Source organism: Stegodyphus dumicola, chromosome 3 (assembly GCF_044657685.1).
Source record: "Stegodyphus dumicola isolate Sdum_Otavi_A_Nest chromosome 3, ASM4465768v1".
NCBI lineage: Eukaryota > Metazoa > Arthropoda > Arachnida > Araneae > Eresidae > Stegodyphus > Stegodyphus dumicola.
The window spans coordinates 212,047,702-212,071,147 of record NC_140770.1 but is presented as its reverse complement, the minus strand read 5'-3'; the positions used below and the strand labels follow the sequence as shown (position 1 = coordinate 212,071,147).

Here is a 23,446-nt window from a genome sequence, read left to right as displayed (position 1 = left end):
GTTTTGGCTTAAGTTTTGTATTTGAATTGGTAGTATCAAGATAGTTGTATCAGGTTTTTGTTTTGTTTTGGTGGTTTCTGCCAAGGTCCGTAAAATGTAAGTTCTCTGATGTTTGGTTTCTGTGGAAGAATTGAGATTTCTGTGGTCATAGGAAAATAGTAGAATTTGAGTTATGGATTTCATTTGTGTGATTTTTAGGGATTTTGAGTTACGAGTTATGAGTAATTTTTTTAGTTTAGCACTTTTGAGAACTTTGCATTTGTTGCTTGCAGTTAGGTCTTGCGTGAAGTTGTAATGTCCTGAAAGCTCGTTTTCTTGTAAATACTTGCTCTTCATGGTGGCACTTGACCTCTTACACCGGGAGAAACAGGAACTTGTTATCTGAGAAAACTATTGTTGTATCTTTTCATTGTGTTGGTTCAGAATTGTAACGTTTCAGTCAGCGCATTTTTCTTTCCGAGATAAGAGATCTTATGTTCTCTTTCAACGTGTCTGGGGGTTTGCTTGATACGTAAAGTTTGAGTCTGTCATTCATAATACAGCGCTTTTCTCAGCTTACATGGACGCGGTAAAGAGTTACTTTGTTTCTATTGTTTGGGTGGAGGTGTTGCTGAAGGCTGCTACTTAGGTTACTATACAACATTTTGGAAGAGTCTGATGCAGAATAGATCTCAGTTTTTGCCTAAAATTGGGGGGTTTGTTTTGAACACTTTATTTGATTTGTGATATTTTATTTAGTGTTTTAGTAACGTGCTTCAGTCCAGCTTGATTGATTTCTTTGACTAGTTGAAATTTTTTTTTGTGGACCTAATGGATTTTTAGAATTACTGAATTTTTTTGGTGTTGTCTTACTAAGGGGACTTAAGTTTGGTGTTGTTACTCACTAGTGTTTACCGTGAGGTTTGAATTTTTAGCGACACTTCACTCTTGCTGGTTGATATTTTTGGGTTGATTTGAATTACAGTGAAATATTTTTTTTTTTTTTGACTTGATATGGTTTTAACATAATGACTATTTGTGTATTTGTTTAGGTAGTGCAATTTAAAATTTTTTTTTGTTTAGGTATCACTGATCTCATTGCTCATTTGAATTATGTACGAAATTTTTACAGTTTAATTGTATTTTCATTTTATGTGTATATGTGTATCTTGGTAGTATTTGTAAATTTTTGGCCAAACGTTATTTTGTACATGCATTAGGTTGTATTATTATTATTATTATTTTTGTGTGTCTTGGATAAAATTCTAATTGGTATTTGCACAGCGTATTCTGGATGCTATTTTCGGAATTGATTTTGGTTGGATTGCATTTTTGGACAATCACGTTTTCTTTCTTTCTGATTTTTGTGTGTGGGGTATTTTCGGCTGGTTCCGAGGTTCCTTGTGTTGTAACGTTCTTTTCTTTTCTAATGCTTGGCCCTGATCAGGCCGCTTCTGTTCTTAGACGTGATTGTTTGGGATTCATTCTTGGAAGTTATTCAATTTCGTAGTACTTAAGGGGGTCTTTACTCTTTGTTTGAATACGTTCATGTGACATATTTTATTTGGAATTGTTTGAATTATTAATGTGTTTATTTTCTCAGGAATGTATTTTATGTATCTGCGGCGCGTTAATTATCTTATTGATTGATCTTAGACATATTTTGTTTGTGATTAACGCCTTATTTATATTTTTATTTTTGTATGTGTTCTGAATATTTCTAGGTAATTAAGTGATTTAATTGATGTTTTGATTAATTATTTTTGATGATCTTCCTTGAGTATTTTAATTAGTAATTGCTTTGATTAATCTTGTTGTTTTACTTGCACATTTTGGACTTTAAATTTAATGTGTCAGTGACGTCACTGTTACCAAGGAGTCGTGTGAAATATTGTTACAGTATGTTATCCTTTAGCCTTATTGCACAGTATGAGTCATGGTATTTCAAGAAGTGTCTCTTTGCTAAATTTTGGTAAACCAAAATTTAATTACTTAGGGGAATGTTATGTAGAGAAATTATCTGATAGCGTTGTAAAAACTATGTGAATGATTTTATGATTTATGGAAATTTAAATTTTATTTTGATTCTGAATTATTTAATTTAAGGCTTTAATTTTGGGGAGAAACAGATGCTTCTGGAAATATTATTTAGTTTAAAAGAGTATTATTTATTTTCCTCTATTTGTAAATCTTGTACAAACTTTTATTCATTGTGAAAGAAGCAGGGAAAGGGAGGCAATTTTCGCCAAGTCATGATTTCGCGCGCTTTAGAATGTTCGAGAAAGAATTTTCATTGTTAGTTGACCTTAAGAGAGGAAAGTACGTGACGGAAAGGTCAAAGGTTGCTACTTGTCTTTGAATGTAAGTCATTCAGGTTTTTGGCGATTGAGGGTCCGGTTGTTGGCTAAGTGAAGAAGGGCGCGCATGCGCGATCACCCTTTTTTCCGCATTCTGGAGTTGAAAACGAAGATTTTGCCATAATTAAGGGGGCGATAAGTGAAGCCATAGTGGGAGCCCGCGTTGGTGAAGGAGACGAAGGAAAATTCGAGTTGGACTCACTTTTTTGGCTGACTCTCTGACTGACTCGCTGATTTTCGGGCTTGCTGGACAAAATGTAATTACGAAGCGAGATGTTTTCCGGCGGGGAGCGGTAAATATGCTCCCCGGCCGCGTTTTGGGGTTAAGAGGCGAGACTCTCTGACTTTTTTGACTCTCACTCTTGGACTCTGGACACACTTACTCTTGGACTCGCTTAGGCACTCACGTTTGGATTCGCTGACTTTCGGGTTCGCTGGACTTGTGGACGTTGCTCTTGAAAACTGGCTTGAAGAAAATTGGAGTTGGATTCTCTCCCTTACTGACTGGTGGGTGGAACTTACTTGGGTCGTTACTCGTGAAGCTTGCTCTTGGGATGAGTAAGAACAGGCGAGCTGAAATTGCCTAGAAAACGTTTCTGACCTGAGCCTGAAAACCCTCTTCCTTGCGGCGTGCTGGTAAAGAGGCGAAATTTGAACGAGTTACCTGCGTGTTGACATAGGACTTTCAGGACCAAGCGGATAGCCGTCCTGGGCAGCAGTGCTCCTGTTTCTGTTCTACAGTAGTGAAGTGGAGTCTACATTTTTAGAACCTGTGTCAAGATGAGCCCGGCCGACATCAACTCTTGATAAGATAAGAGTCCTCCGCTTCAAGATGTCCCCTCAAGATAAGTTGTATTTTTTTGGTGTGTTTGAACCATAGGCAAGTTTTTCAAAAACGTCCTTAGCAGTAAAAAACAACGTCGAATCTAAAATTTAAATCTCAGGCCTTAAATTGGTTCCCTTTCCTTTCTTTTAAATCACCAGACAAACCTTAAGCTTTTTTATGAATTTAAATGAACAGACTCTCAGATGAGGTTAAGATTTTTCTTATTGTGTTGTAATTGAATAAACTGATATTTAATCTGGAACCTCTTCCAGTATGTTTTCTTTATATATTTAATATGAACTTTTCCTTTATATCTTGTATATGTTTTATGTTTTCGATCCTCTCACGGCGCGGTCCCGGGATGCATTTTTTTCACAACGCAAAAATGCTGTACACGTTTCACTATACGATCACTCCCTTTAACGGCAAGTAGTTTCATATTTAACATTTAACAATATAGTAATTTCAGATATAACATGGTACCTTGAAGGAAAGCTATGTAACCTATGTCGAAACTTTCTTCATAACACTTAAGACTTTCGTTGTAATGATGAAGACGGAGAGATTATTCGTCTGTCTTTCACTATTACAAAATGTCTCTCGAAGAGAGTCTGTGGGATTTGAATTAATAGTACACATAATAGGACCCTGTAATATTATGAAATTTGGTGCTCCTATTTCACTGGTAAAGCGGTTTTAATAACATTAATTTATAGTTATATTCGGAGTTTAGCATTTATGGAACTGTTTTATAAAATGGATCAGAAATATTTCAGAAGTTTCTAAATATCCTTAAAATTAACAGAATAAAGTAATTAATAATTGAATTCTTCCATTTACAAACATAAGACATTTTAGCTCTGCTGTGAACAATATATCTGAATTGCAACATGAATTTTGATTTTTTCTAGCGTCAAATATTACTATTAGTAAGTTGTTACTTACAGATTGTTATCTGAAAATTTTCATTTTAAAGATTCCAAAGAGTATTTGCTGTTGCGGAGAAAAAGATCTATACTTTCCTATTTTCTGTCAGCCATAGCAACTCTTTGGGCACTTGAAATTGGATTTTTGATTATGACTACATTTCAAAGTCTTCTTGTGTCCAAACTGACTTTAAATAAACCACAACCGTTGGTGGATACTGTGGATGATTTTGTCAAGAGGAAGTCGATTTTGGGTGTTGCTCCAGATAACATACAACTTTCTCACGTTCTAGAGGTAAGAATATGGTATGAACTCTAAAGTTGCGCATATGTATAAAGAAAAAATATTTCAATAGTTTCAAAAGAACCGTGCATATTTATATTTATTGATGTTCAAAATTAAAGTTACAAATACATGTTTTTCAACAATTCCAAATTATATCCAATAATAGTTTAAAACTGATATCATACATAATTTGGGAACACTAAACATTACGCATCTAGTGTTTGTTTAAGGGTTAAAAAGATGCGGTTTTATTTTCTCTTTAAGAAAACGTGAAAGTGACCAGTTTTCCAATTTGTATAATTCGTCTACAAAATGGTATTTCATAGACGAAAAATCACAGGACTGACTGATTTTAGTTAAACTGAGTTTTGCAATCATTCAGAAGATCTATTTAGATACTGATCCATCGGTAGACTTGAGGCTTGCCAGTCTCTAACGAAGACTCCTTGACTGTTATGAGTGTCACGAACGCTGGCATTCAGTTAGAGGTACTAATTTCAAACTACAGGAAGACGTGCCAGTGCCATCGAAGAGTCATGACACCTATGAAGACCGATACGTGGCATTAAATGTTCGGAGCTATAGAGACTGGGATGCTGGGAATGTTCTAGGAAAAGTCATTATGTGACGGCAATACCCTACTAGGATCCTTCATGCATTTAAACCGTTAGTTTTAAAAGAATGGGATTTGTTGCTATGGGATCAGCAACCTTATTTACACTATAAAGACCCTTTTTGAGGCATTTAAAATTGTGTGAGATAGTCACACTCTTTGTTAGCTGGATTATTATAGATGGATGAGGTGTCATGTTTTAATCGCTTTTGGATTTGTTTGCATACGGCAAAACGTTTATCTTCTGTTTTTGTTATGTTACTGTTGGCTGTGTCAAAGTATTAGGGGCCTGTTCACAAATTTTCCTCATAGTAAAATGCTTTTTGAGATATCATATGTTCCGTGTTTGTAATCTTAATTTTGGACACCAGTATGCATTTGAGGAATCAAAATTTCATTCAGAGACATTTTAGGGAATATTACGAAGGCAGGTTAATCCTGCCTAATAGAGGTATTTGATCACTGGGTTGTAACTAGCGACTGAGTTTTGTTGTAGGATATCTTTAAATATGGCACATTTTTTGCTTCTTCTTTTAATAATAAAAACAGAGAAATCTTTTATTTTTTCTCTCAAATTTTTCTTAAAATAGATTAACTTTTAAGAGGAAAATATCTTTTTAGGTAAAAAATGTGATATTCAATAACATCGAATCATTTTCTAAACAGCATAATTAATTTTTTAACTAAAATAATAATGCAATCACGGGAGAAATTTATTTTAATTAATATATTACGTTATTAATCTTATTTGATTCATCTAAGCTTTATTGTCGAATGGGCTTTATTATTATTATTTGTTAAGAGAAGCTGAAATAACAATTGTCTATATGTAACAAATCAATATTAATTAATGTTTAATTGTAAGGAATTTTTATCTCCCTCCTTTGTGGTATAAATAGTAGTAAGTTCGGCTAGCAATCGAAAGATCAGGGGCTCGAATTTCGGAGAGAGATCGTTTATTTTTGCTTGTTTCCTGCTTTGAAAAGCTTAATAAACTCTAAATAATTAACACAATATCCTTTAAAAAGTTGATTTAATGTATTAATGCCTCAGCTCAAATACCCTGATAGCTTCTAGATAATTATTTTCAAATTATTCCGTATTTCAACACTAAAAAATTACATTTATTATTCAATAATAATAGTAGAATATTTTAAAAACAGTGGCCAAATAAATTAGATTTTCAATATTTAAATGTTCTAAGGCTAAAAATTACCTTCTTACTCGAGAAATTAATTCAGCAAATCAGCTTATTTCGGATTAAAATATTACATATAAACTAATACTTAATACTATATATTAAATAACATTATTATTACATAATATATTACTTAATATTATATATAAAATAAATAATTTCTATACTTCTTTCTTTATTATTTAATAGCATTCAGGAATAGAAGTATATGAGAAAGCTTGGGAAAAAATTAAACGTAATCAGAGACCACCTGAAATTGCGCTTAGTGTTGAATCCCTCCTTGAAGTGGAAAGTGGAAAGATATGCCTTTTTCATGGTCACTTAATCATCAAACATCTCCTTAGTGATTTCTACAGAAAGAGAACCACATGCAAGTTACATCTCTCGGACAAATATTTCTTTCCTTTCTTTCTACCAATGATTCTTAGCAGAAAAATTCCCTACTCATTTTATGAAAAGTTTAATATGGGGTAAGTTTATTTAATACTTTGATAGTAAGATTTTACGCATCATTTGCTTCTTTACTTGATTAAGGATAGTTGGATAACAGTTCTTTTAAAGAGTGTTCGAGTATAAAAATTGAATTGCGTAATACATTTTGTGATATTTCTTTATACCTGTCGCTTTAACTATTATCATGACATGTTATTTTTCATAAGCGTCTCACAAACGATTCGTATTTTAAAATTAGTAACTAGGACCAACGTTAGGATGTAAGGTCTGCAATGTTTTAACTTCATAATTAATTCACTTCTATGATTAGTTCTGTATTTCCACTAACCGAGGATATCATTAGCAGAGAAAGCATTTATTTTCATCCTCAATTTAGCTGTTATAAATTTTATTTATGGTTTGTAAGATTCTAGCTAAATTAACGTTACTTTTGCTGACTAGATTTTAACTTGAACTGTGAGGTGACTATTCGCTAAGTTCAATTGTATCAATGACAAGGTATCCGAAAGGTGAAAAGACGCTTTTATTCAACTCAAGAAATATTTACACCCGGCACTCCTGGTGCTAACAAAACCAATACTTTAGGCTTTAACTCAAAATAGAAATATAAAATTTAAACTAAGATAAATAATCATTCGAAGCTGCACACAAAAAAATTAACTTGAGCTGGCTCTGAACCCTATCACTGTCTTAAAAAATCTGATGTGTACACCACATGACTTACTTGTACGGAATATTAAATTATACGCATTTTTTCTTGCATTTCATTTAAACTTATTGGATTGAATTAAATCTACTTCTCTGACAGCGCATAAACCACAATAGAATAAATGCATTCTTTAAAATTCACTCTAGTATTTTTTTACCATAGCGACACTCTGGCGCTAGATTCACATAACAGTATTATATTTCTTTCATATTATAACTCATAATGCACAAAATTTATATCATTTAAAGCATAGAATTATCTAATCGTTGCCACAAGTTCTATTCAAATACTATAATAAAGCTAGAATGATGTATAAAAGAAATTAAGCAAATAAAACAAAAAAGAAACAGTTTTTCACGGACGATTGAGTATTTCTCATTCAATTAATTCAGTTCTCACTTTGCGAGAAGGCAAAAATACATAAAAACTCAAAATATCTATATTAAAAATTACGAAGTAAATCTTAAACACTTATTTCCTCGAAAAAATTCCAGGAAGGATTAAGCATGATTTAATTCGCAATAATAAATGAAGGCGTTATCTTTGTTGTTGCGAAACTAGTTTCTCTAGATTGGCAACAAATGCACTAATCTACTGTTTCAAGTGTAAACAATCAATGGCCGCCATAAAAAATGGCTTAGCGGCACTTAAACAACTTTAAAATTTTTGATAATTCTAAAAATATCGCATACAGATTTACTAAAGGCATAAAAACCTTAACCGGAAGATAAAAACAACATAATTCAATCATTTTTAATGCAAAAAATGTACAATTTACAAACATATAAGTGTAGAGAAACTGAGATCACTGAGCCGGGTAACAGAGTGGATATATATATAATTATATTTATATACGTTTGGTGCGGTCAATTGCAACCAAAATACGTGGTGCACATCTACATGTTATAGCAGTCCTATATACAAAATTTCAACGTTCTGAGGCTACTCGTTTTTGAGTTATGCGAGATACGTACGTACGTACGCACGTACGTACTTACGTTCGTACAGACGCCACGAAAAATTCTCTTCAGAATTAATTTTAAAACAGTTTCATAATTTTTTTGGAGGAAACGAGTCTTTTATTCTGTCCTTACGTACAGATATCACGCAAAAACATCGTTAAACTGCATTCGATAACGGTCAGAATTGATATTTTCGTTGAAATATGCTGCCTGAAACTTTTCGCGATTACAATACTTCTTTTTTTTTCGTACAAGGAAGTAAAAAAAAAACTGCAATTAATATGCTCGGCCTTAAAATAGCAAGATTAATTATCAGCGAAACAATTGTTGCCGTTAATTTGGAAACTTGCTCCGCTGTTTTATTGCTATGGACTTGAATATGAGACGATATCCACTGGAGCTTCGGTTTCGCTTTCCCGGAACAATGATACTGAAAACTTCTGAATTTTTTGTACGATTAAGTTTTGCATCAATTTCCATGAACTGATTAGGAGTTTGAGTTTGCTTTATGGAGAATATGTAGAGATGTTATAGTAAGATCCGTCAAAGATGCTGAAACTCGGTGGCTTTTGAAAACTCTCGACTTTATCTACAGATCACCCTTATGATGCGGACATTCTGGAAGAGAACCTTTCGTATGATCAAAAATTTAAGTTGTGCGTGCATAGCAAATTTCTTCTAAAATTAAAGGAGTACACTATGAGAGACTTGCTCCTTGTTTTGGTAATGAGGTGTAGTTACCCCTGATGTCGGAAACTGTGCTGTATGGAACTTATTTTTGTAGTGTTGTGCATTATTTCTGTTTATTTATTTATGAATATAAAGCATGCTCTGTGATGACTTCACATTTAATGACTTTACATTTTGTTTAATCTTGAATTTTTCGGGTCATCTGTTTTATTTGTATGTGTTTTTTCACGTATTTTATAGAATTTTTAATTCTGAACCAATTAATCTTAGAACTGCAAGACTAACTCAGTTAGAATCTGAGATATGGGCAGAAACCCTCTTATATATACTTATGGTTTACGATTTTAAATCACACTCGTGGCTATTTTCTTTTAAGAAAAACTCTTTCGTCTTTACCGTGAACCTGGAGAAAGTTATGAGTCCCTTAAAATAGGATTATTAAGCCAGTTAAAACTGAATGAGGAATGGGCAATCAACGTTCTTAAATTCACATATAATAGGTTCAAAATTTATATGAAAATAATAGTAAGATCTTTTGAAGGTAAAGGAATTGATATACTATTGCTTTATTCAATCGGTCATTTGCCAATATAATTATGCAAATTAAAGCTAAATTGTGGTCTTGTAATATTTTAAAGCAGCAGTAGACAAAAATAAAAACATGAAAAGCTGGAAATTAAGTAAGTAGAGAAGAATTGTAAATGCACAAGAGATGGAGATAATAGTAAACTATAAAACTATTATATATATTATTTATTATATAGTAATAAAAATAGAAAATCAGATGTTTTTAGCAAGAGAAAACAACCGTAAAAGGTAGTGTAGTATAAGTATGTATTTTTGAACGAGACAAGAAAATAGAAAATCGAGAGGCTGAAAAATCATGTTTTAATATAAATAAAGATAACTTTTTAGGAAACTCTCCTGGTTTAATACAAAATTCATTGCTATTAGAAAAAAAATATAAGTATTGACGAACTTTATCATCTGTCTAATAAACCGCAGAGCCATTTCAAACGTGCAACGCGACTTGCGAGGCATTGAATGAATGGAGTGTTTGATGCGATTTTGGGAATTCTTGTCCACTTTTCAAGAAAGGTATTTGCAACTGATGAATTATTAAACGTTGCGCTTTAACAGCAGCTCCCTTGTCTAATATTTATCAAGCATATTCTAGCGGATTCAAATGTGAGAGCATGTTGGTCATTTCATACGCTCTATTATTTCAAGAATCTGCTTTATAAATATAGTTGAATGAAATAAGGTGTTGCCAGGAGCAAAAAGGGCTAAATTGCTAATGGGGGTAATATAAGGCACGTGGCCCACCCAAATATGTCCTTGTACAAAGAAGTGCTTCAGCTCCAGCAAAACGTGATCTATCTTTGACATGCACTGAACTATACATGGTGCCTCATTCTTTCCAACTCAAAAGTCGTCAATTATCCGGGTTTGGATTGAACCTTGAATCAGAAGAGAAGTTGGCTTCTCTCGGCGGATTATTTATCAGAATGTTCAATCTTTACGATATCGAAATTCCACTGGAACACAAGCAGTTCTCCTGCATTCCTTTTGTTCTCATGTGTAAAGAAGTGTTCAGAATGTAAAGTAAGTGTCAATAAAATGTGCAGCTGTTTTAGGTACCAATCAAACCTTTATCTCTTGAAAGCCGTAAATGAATTCTATAGGTAATGACTTTCCTACCCGACAGGATCTCTCTATTTTCATGCTTTTACTGTTCGCTAGAATGCGCTTACATCCTGAAAGGAAACGTTATCATTCTACGCATTAGTTATTACTAATACTTGGGTTATGGGTTTTGCTTAATTGCTTCTTTTTTTGCTTAAATGAATTTTCTTCTATATTTACCAATGTATAATAATTAATGTTTCTTTGGATTCTAAATATCAGTGACATAGTTGTTTTAAAAAATGAAGAAGCCAAAAGAGGTACGAAATCGGATCTCTTTATTTATGAATCATAAAAATTTCAGACCGCATGTGTTTGAGATATAAACTTATGCTTAATATCAATATAGTTCTTAGTATAACACATGTGAAATCTCTGAGATATTATAGATTTTGAAATAGTTATGATTATATGTAACAAAAAGCAATAAATATGATTATAATATGCAATTTATGTAATAAGAGTCTATGTTTCATGTTTCCAGCAATAAGCAAGTAAATGTAATTTTATCCAATAGACGAGCATTATTCACAAAAATGCTTTAAGTTAAATCTTTTTAGAATTAACTGCTTTACAGTGCATGTAAATTCAATTAAATATTTAAATGGTGTTATTTGAGTAGAAGTGAAAACTTACTTGTTAGAATGTTTATAATTCAAATGATTTAAAAATTTTTTCATTCGATTTCTTTTTCAGAGTAACTCGTCTTGTAGATGCCGATCTGCCAGGAAAAGCATTTAAATCGGATCTCCGAGATGCCATTCTTTGTACTAGCCACTTTGAGAATGAGTTAAAGCCTCTCGGATTAGAAAATATATACGGAGTTCTGCTACTGTGGGGAGCCGGATTGATTATTGCAACAATTACCCTTTTCTGTGAAATAGTGCATGAAAAATATAAGAGATATTTTTAATAACCCTAAGTGATTTCTAAGGGACATGTCTTGGAAAAATGAACAAGAAAATAATATTAATCAACTATGAAGAAACATTAGTTTATTTTAATATTTCTTCTACATTTTGGAGAAGACAGTCTGAGGATAAATCCTAACGTCTTTATCAGGGTTAGAAAAGAACACTGGAATGCAGTAATCATGTAATTCTTGAATTTGCCTGTTTTTCAATGAATTACGAAATGATTAAAAATTTGTTTCCAGGCAACATTTAAAATTATTTTGCATTAATCATTTATATATACTTTTAATTGTCTGAAGAACAATTAAAAGTATATTCTTCAGATATGATTCATTAGAATGTAAAAAAAGCTTAATCACACAAAATAAAATTAAAAATACAAAATAAGAAAATTTAGACTTGAAAGGAATATGAAAAATGTTTGAAACAAATTGAAAAGAAGACTCTTTATGCCTTAGTAATCCTGCTTCATGTTTATGTCGAAATTAAGATAAGTGAACCTGGTAAAGTAAATTAAAAATGGTGATGTGAAAAGACTTTAAAATTACTAATTTAGAATAATTATACTTTCTTTCCAATAAAAATAAAACACATTATATTTATATTTACATGGCCATTAGAAATGATTTTTTTTATGATTTAAAACGCTATTTTACACTCTACAAACTATTTTACACTCTACAAACTATTTTACACTCTACAAACTATTTTTTTTTGGTGTAAGATGTAAAAAATATCAACAATAGTTTGTCTTAGTTAGCACTTGATCCCTGGATCTTTCCATATTTATGTGTACTTTAATCACTGACACTATGAGAGGATGCATATAAAAATGTGATAATTCTATTGGGAAGGGCTGGTTACAGCATTTTTTAACTCTTTAATAGCTCAGATTTCATGTCTTCATTCCTTTCTTAATCTTCAAACAGAAAAATAATTTTGTTAAAATATGAAATCTGTTATATTTCAAAGATATTTTAATTAGTCTCATATTACATGTTAAATCAACCTAAGGAGTTACATGAAAATTTTATAAAAATGAAATTTGGTTTCATTTATGCTGCTTCGATGTTAAAAAAAAGTAAATTAGCTTACTTCCGATTGAACGAAAATTCTATCTTCCTAACGGTTATCATGAAATGGTTTCAGGAAACGCTGATTTATGCAAATGAGGAAGTAGTTTAAAACGTTTGAAGTAAGCAGGCTGTTTTTAATTAATTAGTTTCTTGACACCACGAATATTTAACCTATTTTGTGAATTCTTACGACTGATTTCGTTTTTTTTTTTTTTAAATTCAGCCATAATTAGCATTTAAAAATCAGCACATATCTTAGTTTTCTAAATGAATATATCTAGCCTGTAGTGGAATCGAACGTTGTATTTGTAAATATCATTTGAAATACATTACATACTTAGATTTACCACCCTGAAAGGTGAAGCAGTTTCTGTTTTAATTCCTTAAATTAAAATACAATTCAATGCTTCATTCTGGAGGATTAGTTTGTAATATCATAGCTAATTTAGTGTTCTCTAAGAGCTGAAATATTGAAGAAATCTGTAGCGACTATTCGCTGAGTTCTTATGAGGTTAACTTACCCTTTATTCCAACTCGAAGAAAATGAACCGATGGCCCCTTCTCGGGCTTACAATAAGCCTTCCCTTGGGCTTTAAATCAAGATAAAATTATAAAATATTAACTAAAATCAACCACCCGAAACTGCACAGAATCAACTAACGGAGTTGGCTCTTATTTAAGATCACCGACGGATACTAGCAGTCGCGTAACAATACGACCTTGTAACAGTAAGCTTAGACTAGCAGCAAAAACGTGGTCGAAAGGCAGAGCACGCTTTTCTACTGAAGTGACCCAGACTTCTGGTTAAATACTCGTTTCTACCTCATTTACATAAATCATAAACCTGAAAACTCATTCTGTTAGGGAAGCGTAAGTGGATTATGAGAAGGTAAAGGAAAAGTTTGTTTTAAAATAAAAATAACTATTAAAAATAAAGTAAACCCTACTAGCTTTCATCTTAGACATGTTAGTTCTTGGGGGGTGGGGTTGAATAGAAGGAAATATGATTGGCAGCTATCATATAGTTAATTCTAATGATGGTATGACCTCGTTGGGCTGTTTTCATAGCTTTCTTGTTTTTCTTATGATTTCAAGCTTATGTAATTGACTGAAAGTATATCTAATCTAAATTAAATCTTTTGTCAGCAATGTGTGTTCTTCAGAACTTCAGTTTATTAATTGTCATAAATAAATATGCTTTCAATTTGAACTCTTAAAAGTGATTCAGACTTTTCAAATCAGGATGACCGTTATGAACCTTCGGTAACAAAACAAAACAATAATAATAATAATAATAATAATAATAATAGCCTTTCAAGTTTATGAATTCCAATAACATTTAACCAGCTAGTATTATATTAGGCTGTCCCAAAAATTTCTTTCGTGATTTGCACGCAGCTAATTTACACTGACTTCCAAAAGCTAATTACGGAATGCAAATTAGCAATTTTTGAAAGCATATTTGAATTTGAGTGCTGAAACCTGCTGTGGATTTATATGCTAGTGCGCAAACATCGTATGTTTGCAAATTTTAATCGGCTGTGCGGAGATATACTAATTAGGCATTTTAAAGGATTCGCGTAAATGCTAATGCAAAGTGAATATAACATTCGTCGGATAATTTTCAATGATATTCATGTTTCTATGGCTCATAAGCATACGAATGGCAAATAGTGAGGCGGTGGCTCTCGGACGCATTGAAGCAGGACAGTCAATGAAAAATGTCACTCTTTTCTTTGGCATTGAAAATTCGGCAATTTCTTGAATTTGAAAACAATTCCAAAGAAGTCAAATAATTGTGCTCAGTAGTTTTCGACGGGTTATCACCACTTTTGAAGATTTGCATATTGCTACAACAGCCAAGCGAAATCGACAAACTATTTCCTCAACAGTTAAACCAATCATTGCAGAGTCACTTCGTAAGGTTAGGTTAGGTTATTAAATTACGGCAAAGCCTCGAGGGCTATCTGCCCAAGGGGAGGAATGCCTTCGTGGAGGTCTTTCTAAGGGAAACTGACTCGCATACACGTTACACATGGTGAAAACCATGAAAACACCCATGCAGCCAGCCCGTTCGCAGGTTTTGAACATCAGACCGAACTACCAGTGTTCAGCGACTTTACCGCTCGGCCGCTGATGGGCGTCAATTCGTAAGACAGTATCTGCCAGTACTATGCCTCGTAGGCTTCATATGAAAAGATAGTACACAAGAGTATTCCACTAAGTGACTAATCCAGAAGGTAAGATTAAACTGGGATGGGGAACATTTCAGTTGGGATGTCTTAGATGAGCACACATTTCTATTTACGTACAGTGTCTAGATTTGCCCTGGAAACATATGATAAGAGTGTGAATGTCCAGAGAGAAAGAAACATACGTAATCAGGTCCACAACATCATCGAACATCACGCATTCACAGGTGAAGGGTTATAGTGCGTGATTGAATTTCAATGGAATATTGCACCCAACTGCGCATCTTAAAAGACGGTTATGTGAAGGCTGAGCAATATAGAGATGGAGTTCTAGTGTGGAACTATACGCTGGAACAGTTGGTCCTAGTTTCTTCCATGTGCATGTTCTTATTGAGCTAATATCGTTAATGAGTATCCGAAGAGAGCGTATTTCTCACATGGAATGCCGCCGTATTCCCCAGACCTTAATTCCATTAAAAAATTCCATTAAAAATCTTTAGGATGTCCTCAGACGTGCTGTCTGTGCAGGTTTATCTTCTCTGTAAATCTCAGGTTAAAATTGTCCTAAGGCAAGAATAGTCATTTCTAGTATATGCGATGTTTTGCAGTTAAAAATCTCATTGAAAGTATGGGCAATCACTGTAAGATTTGTGTTAAGATCCGGGATGGTCACATACATTATTAACGTTGCTCGTTAGACGGGATGGCAACGTCTTTATTTCACTTTATTAACGTAAACTTATTTGCTTGTTTTTAGCTGTAAACATGAATTTGTTAATGACGCAAATGTGACATCCTTCGTATAATGTATGAAACTTAAATATTCATTTCATCTTTATCATACATAAATGCATTTGCTACGTTCAAAGGCAGTGTAGTGTTAATCAAAGCTTTACGTTTCCATTTCTGTTGATTTTACCGTCTCATTCTTAACTTTTGGAAGCCAATGTATTTAACCCGTTTATATAGCGTTCCAATCCTATATTTAAGAAATTGTTATTATTATGCTCAATTGAGATCTAGCTATCATAGAATGCAATACGTTTGCATTGTAATATTCTAGCTAAAATAGAGTTCTGTGAATGCTAGTACACTGAAGAACTGTGTTGCGAATATATGCTGAGTTCTTGTGGGTAACTAACAACTCCAGAAAAGTTAATTATCCTTTTATTCAAACAGATGGCCCGATTTCGGCTATCTTTAATCTTTTGGACTCAAAATAGAAAACATAAAACAAATCTAATGCTAAATAAAATTAACTAGCCGAAGCGCACAGAATCAAACTCGGGCAGCTGGCCAGCAGGCAGCAACTACGGCCATAGAGTAGTAAGCTTTAACTAATAGCAACAACGTAGCCGAAAGACAGAATACGCTCTTCTACTGAAATAACTCAGACCTCAGCTTAAATACTCATTTCTACCTTATTTGCATAAAGTGTAATACTGAAATTTCTTCCTTGCAAGGAAGCGTAGGTGGAAAATTAGAAGGTATAGGAAAGGCTTGTTCCAAAATAAAAATAACTATTAGGAAACTAAGGTAAAACCCTCAAGCATAAAGTGTTATATATGCGCTTTTGGGCATTTTTGTTTTGTTTACGTGTGGAGAGTTAAAGGAAGCTTGGCAATGTGTAATGTTGCATTGGTTTTGAAAATGCGACAGCGCTAATGATACTGAAAAGAAATTTTCATTGTGAGACTGATACTGCAAGTACTCAGATGGTTATCGTTCGCTTTAGGAGCTCCTTGAGCTATAATTTTAAACTGGATGAGACGTACTATATCCATTACATACACAGATTTGATAAAGACTATGGCTGACGAAAATCCCCGATTTCAAATACTGAATTAGAGACTCTACAAAAAATTAGGGATAACTGATCAATAGGGAAGTGCTGCTCCTTTCGCCTTGATAACCATTGCTAAACGACAAGACATGGACTCAAAAAATCTGAGTTTGTAGAGCAGAGATAGTGGCTTGCTGAACGGTTGCTATCGAATGCAATTTAAGGATGTTTTTGAGAGACATCCGTACGTAAGAACAGAATGTAGGACTCTTTTCCCCCAAAACTGATTTAAAATGAATTCTGAAGAGATTTTGTTTTCGTGGCGTAAGTACGTACGTATGTATCTCGCATAACTCAAGAACGAATAGCCTCAGGAAGTTGAAAATTTGTATATAGGACTACTATAACATGTAGATGTGCATCACGCATTTTGGTTGCAATCGGACGTAGCAAATATATCTATATCCAATCTGTTACTCGGCTCAGTGAGCTTAGTGTTTTTATTCTTATATGTTTGTAAATTGTGCATTTTTTGCTTTAAAAATGATTAAATTATGTTGTTCTTATCTTCCAGTTAAGGTTTTTATGCCTTTACTTAACCTGCATGCAATAATCGTGGAATTATCAACAATTTAAAAATTTTTAAGCCTAATTTTTGTTTAGCATGGCAGCCATATTTGTTTACATTTGAAACGTAGCAGAATAATGGATTTGTTGCAAATCTAGAGAAACTAAGCTTCTCAACAACAAACCAATGTCTTCTTTTATTATTACAAATTAAATTATGCTTAATTCATTCTCGAATTATCATTTAAGTTGTTAGCTTGTTTTTGCAAAGAAACTAATTTTAATTGTAATTTTTTTTAATTGTTTTAACTGTACTTGGTGTTTTATGTTTTTCCTATCTTTCAAATTTAATGAAAATATTTCGAATTTTTATGTATTTTTGCCTTGCCGCGAAGTGTGAACTGAATTAATTAGTAGCGCATGCGCATTAGGGAAGCGGTGCTGAATTGTGTGTGAAAAACTGTTTATTTTTATTTAATTTCTTTTATACATCGTTTTACATTCATTATAGTAATTGAATAGAACACGTGGTAATTCTTCAGATGAAATAATTTTTGTGCACTCTGAGTTACAAACTGAAAGAGACGTAACGCTGTTAAGTGAAACTAGCGTCGAAGTGTCGCTATGGTAAATAAATATAGTGAACTTCAAAGAGTGCATTTATTCTATTGTGGTTTATGCGCTATCGACGGAGTAGATTTAATTTAAAATTCATTAACTGTTAATTCAATATGTTTAAATGAAATGCAGGAAAATTGCGTATAATTTAACATTTCGTATAAGGATGTCATGTGGTGTACACATCAGATTTTTATTTAACTGGTATTCTTTCCCATTCTCGCTAATGAAATATCGGCTTATCTTCTACAGTGTTCTCGATGATGAGATGAATTAGTGACTCATCGGTTTGGCCATTGCCAAGGAATGTTTCAGCAGCAAGTACTCTGTCATTTGCAGGAAAAAAATGGGGGAGAAGTAGGATTTAGTTGCATGTGTTACATTAAACATTCTTATTTATGGTGCAGGTCATAACTAGCTATCACGTTTTAGAAACTAATTAAGTGCCATTTCATCAAGTTCTACAGATGAAATGGCAACGTTCTACAAACGAGTTCTCTTATGATCAGATGGTATTGAGTTAAGAGCTACACTGTAGTTTTATAGTGCATTGTTTATTCACGAAAACTACAATTTTGTTATGTAAAATGCCAGTTCATTATGAAAAAATTACTGTACACTTTCGATAAGTTGGTCACAAAAACTTCTGATAAACACCATAATTATGCCTTTAATGTTTTTCACTTTTGAGTAGCTTATTAATCTTTTGGGTACAAAATTTGAAAAGAAAATTGCAATCAGCTATCGTACGGTGAGATTTAGTGCAATTTAAATAATAGATTCAAACGATCCTAATGGTGGGACATTTTATTTGAATGCGAAAAACTTCACTACGCAAATAGAACTGATAACAAAGGCTTAACATGATTTTTCCGTGAAGAAGTGTACACAAGAAAATTGAGAAAACATAATATATTAACTACGTTGCTCTTCTAGGTATGCCTAGGAAGTTTGACAATGATATATACTTTCATGGTGATTGTGAAATTGAATGCTTTGAACACGTTGTTATTCATAAGTAATTATTCTGCTTCTGTTCCATATTAAATTCGCAAATAACAGTTTCGATCAAACCGTATAAAAGAAAACAGGTAGTTTCAAACTTGGAAGTAAGAAAAAAAAATGAAACGGATAACTTTTACATTCACTGTACATTCAACAATAATTCCAAATATTTTAAAATTTAAGTAGGACGGTGTTCATTGCGATTCTTAATGGATATTCTGATAGGACTCATGAAAGTTTAATGGCTTAATTTTCCATAGGAACGTGTTTTTGATAATTTCCTCCAATTCGTATTGTTTTTTCGTTTTGGTGTTTCTCGCATGATGTCATTTTTGCATTTAAAGTATTTATGATATTATCTAAACTGAAACTTTAAATGTATCAGACCTTGTTATCTAACATACTGCCAATAAGTGATAATGTTCAGCCAGTATCTTCACGAACATATATTCATATAATTCCATAAAATTTTTTGTCTAATATCAGCAAAAACAAAGTGTTTCAGAATGAAGATTTTTTCATATTACAAGGAATTAAATTTGACTCTTTTATTATAGTTAGTTTGATCGTCATCAACTTGTGTTTAATATATAAATGAAATTCCAAAATTAAAGTACGATCATTTTTCATCTTTTCTTCAGTTATGATTACTAGTTGTTAAGATGTGTCGATGAAGTATTTCTTAAGGTTCCTAAAATTAAAGGGCCCACCAGCGACCACGTAAAGTCCTTGAACACTGGTAGTTCGGTTCAGGACTTGAATCCCTTTGAACGGACTGGCTGCAGAGGCGCTGTCGTGAGTTTCCCCATGTGCAACACGTTATACGAACCAATTTCCCTTCCTTCACGAAAAGTATTTCTCATCTTAGGAAGACAGCCCCGAGTGCTTTCCCGTAACAAAATAAACCGAATAAATTTTAAATGAAATTCTTTTATTTACCTGTTTTATATTTTTCAAGTTACAATAACTGTCGAAAATATAAATTTTTGTTAAACATTTTTCAACATTATAAAGTATAATTGTTTACTTTTTATATCGCTTTGCATTTTTTTTAACTTATACACTGCTGGCGATTAGAATTGCAACACCAGGAAGAAATGATCTGACGAACGTCAAAATCACATGAATGGAAGAAGAGGTTAGGATATGCAAATGATTAGTATTTCAGCGCATTTAGACGAAGTAGGAGGGAGAAACGACATCTGAAGCACAGCATAAAAGAAAAGCTGTGTAGTGGATTTCTCATTTGGAAAGCACTATCAAGAGTATGGATTATCGTTCCGTGATATCGCCCGTTGCACTGGTCGACATCCAACCACTGTCATGAGATTATGGAATCAATGTGTTACTGAGGGTTATACCGACCGGCATGCAGGATCTCAACGCCCTGCCATGACAACGTCCGCGAGGACAGACAGATTAAGAGGTCAGCCCTGCGAAACCGTACAACTACATCATGGAATATTAGTCAGAAAATGGGCATGTTTGCAGCATCCCCAGTATCCCTCATATGGTGCGTCGACGTTTGCAGCAGCGTGGACTATCAGCACGGCGACCATTACTAGGCATAGGGGCCTTGCACATGGTGTGATGATTTGGGCAGCCATTGGGTACTAGTTCGGATCGACGGTAATTTGAATGCAGATCGATACATTTCTGACATCTTACGTTCAGTGGTTGTGCCCTGTCTTCGAGGCCTGCCAAACACCATCTTGCAACAAGATAATGCAAGACCACATGTTACACATTGTGTTTTGACTTTCCTCGATGTACAGGGTATTTGACTACTGCCCTGGCCTGCACGGTCTCCAGTCCCCACTGAAAACATTCGGTCAAGGGTGGCTGAGAGACTGGCCCACCACCCCTCTCCAGCTAATACAGTTGATGAAGTGTGGCATAGACTTGAAGCAACATGGAATGAGTTGCCCGTTTCTGTAACCCAATCCCAGTTAGACTCCATGCCTAACCGGGTAAGAGCCGTTTTAGCTGCCAGAGTTGGCAGCTGTTTCTATTAATTTCGCACCCCTGTAAACCCCGAAACTGCTTGCAAGTTTAATCCTTTGTTTTCATGCCATACTGCTTGTGTACAATAAATATATTTTCTGTATTTGCTTTCCTTAATGGTGTTACAATTTTAATGGCCAGCAGTGTATATATAGCTTAAGTAGAACATATATATATCAAACCGACTGCATACACTGGATTATAAATCATGGAAAGCTGAGACATAATTTCTGATATGTAAGCGATACCTAAAAAAGAATCATTTATGCATTTTAAAATTTAACTATTGCGAATTTGAAAATTAATACTCAGTTTTGTTCCAATTACAGCAACTGTTCTTGGATCAGAAATATTTTCTACAGAAACGTGCTTTTAAATTATGAAATGAGATTTTTTTTTTTTTTTTTTTTTTTTTTGTGTGTGTGTGTGTGTGTGTGTGTGTGTGAAGTAAGTGAAGTAATTGAACAAAAGGTAATGCTTTAAAAAGGTGCTTATTGGGAAAATTATTTTAGGAAAAAAATCTTTAAAATGTTATTGATTGATTGTGTGTCGAAGCATATTTATTTAAACCATGTTTCATTGCCGAAATCTCTCTCTCTATATATATAAACGAATTTTTGTTTGTGTGTTTGCTTGGTCGCGATAACTCAGTAACTACTATAGCTATTCAACAGTCATTCAGCAGAAGATTCTGCAAAATGTTTTTGCAGCTTGACCAGAGTAAACTTTCTCGAAACTTAAAAAGCATATAACTGAGCAATAAATTTTCGGAATTAAGGAATATAAGTTTCTCACTCTAAATTAATTTAACTAGATTGAAATCTGTGGTTTTATTTACGCGACATATTTTTAGTTAAAAGCTTCAGGCCTTTTCAAAGCTCTATCGTTAGCCAAAAAGTATTAGTTCTTGTAGTTTATCAATAACATATTTCAGTATTCTTAAATTTAAGAAAACGGACCTTCCTTTTTTCTCTTCAGAGTATAAATTTCAGCCCACGTTCTGTCAACAAAATAAGACGTAAACGAAATATAATGTTAGATAGCAAGGTATAGGAAATCGTTCAGATCGAGTTGAATGTTATTGATCTCTTAACTGTCGCTTTTACTGAAAATCTACACTCCATTTATTCTTGTAAAACCTTCACAAAGACGACTTTCTCACCCAGATCAATAATAATTAAATTTTATTGTTAAACATGCGACTGCTATTTTAAAAATTCAACAGATGTCTTGTAACAGTTGGGATAATCTAAATATTCGGTAAACAGTCAAGAAAATAATGAATGGATAGATTAACGATTGATGTAGTTTGTTGTGAAAATAGTCATTATTTATTTATTTATTTACTTCTAAGCTACGATTTCGAAAGGAACCATGTTCACCGTCAACAATAACGGATGTTTCCTTAAAATAGTCTGTTTTAAAACTATTATTACTTAATGCATTTACAAATTCTTTTGCGGCTTCTGTATCAACAAATTTAAAAAAAAAGGATCGACAGGTAAAATCTTAGTTATTTTAAACAACTTTATAGTGTTTATATGTTCAATTTTCTTTTTATGGTTCTTATTAAATGTGCTTTTGAGATAGAAAATCAACGTTTGCAGATTATTTTCTTCTTTTCTTACCATAACATTTGAAGAAATAATTTACAACTTTATCTTAGTAATGGCTATTTTGCCTAGCTGTCCCCTTTATATTTTTGTAAAATTTATACTTTATTTCCTAACATTCATAAGGATATTTTAAATAATAAGAAGTGTGTGTTATAAAAAAAAGAAGTGTTAAAAAAGAAGTGTTCCGTTTTACTGCCGTATGAGAATATACATTTGGTAAGTTAAAATTTATTTGGTAATAATGATCGCGGTTTCTATTTCTATGGGCTTAAACTTATGAAGCAAAACCAATCTATGGGAGAAATGTTTACACAAAGTTTATCCATTAAAGGCATTTTTCATATGCTCCAGAAATAAGAGCTGAAAGAATCAAATATTTTAGGAATTTTAAACAATTTATAGCAACACTTACTGAAGTTTTTCTTGTTAGTACACTGTTCTGTGACTTATGAAATTCTTTAAAAAGATGTTAAAATTATAAATATATTTTAAGTTTCTTTTTATTCTTTGTTAATTTCCAACACTTCGATCTATTTTTGAATACAGCTTCGGAACTAGAGCTTAAAAGTAAATAAAACCTTTTAATTAAAATCTAAGCTTTGAAAACGCGCGTTCATATATATTCATAGTTGGTAAATTGGATGTTTCTCACTGTCCTTTAATACGCACAATATAATGTACTTTTAAAGAAAAAGTGCTTTGAAAAAAGTCTGAATAATTGATTAAGTAACATACCCCATATGAATAAAAAAAAGCTAAATTTTTTATTACTGTAATCACACCAAGCTAAGGAAGAAGTTAACATTTATTCTTCACAACTTTATGTTGCGTCAAACATTATCAAATTAGAAAGTAATTCCTTTAATACATTTTTATTATTTACAAATTTTTATTATTTACAAGATCATGTACACTGCTCAAAAAAAAAAAAAAAAAAAAAAAAAAAAAAAGGGGGGGGGGACAGTGCTATATTTTATATCTCTCGT

General features: G+C 32.8%; 1 protein-coding gene and 1 long non-coding RNA gene across 2 annotated transcripts in view; one reads left to right on the top strand and one right to left on the bottom strand.

Annotated features, from left to right (window-relative positions):
• The window catches only part of LOC146998265 (uncharacterized), a 283,096-nt gene that overhangs the window by 7,409 nt on the left and 252,241 nt on the right, over positions 1-23,446 (bottom strand). The window lies entirely within an intron of this gene.
• Positions 819-12,208, top strand: LOC118199170 (uncharacterized). Its single transcript, XM_035370973.2, has 3 exons — positions 819-4,383; positions 6,375-6,655; positions 11,382-12,208. The coding sequence occupies exons 1-3, from the start codon at positions 4,240-4,242 to the stop codon at positions 11,596-11,598; spliced, it is 642 nt and encodes a 213-aa protein (XP_035226864.1). The 5' UTR covers positions 819-4,239; the 3' UTR covers positions 11,599-12,208.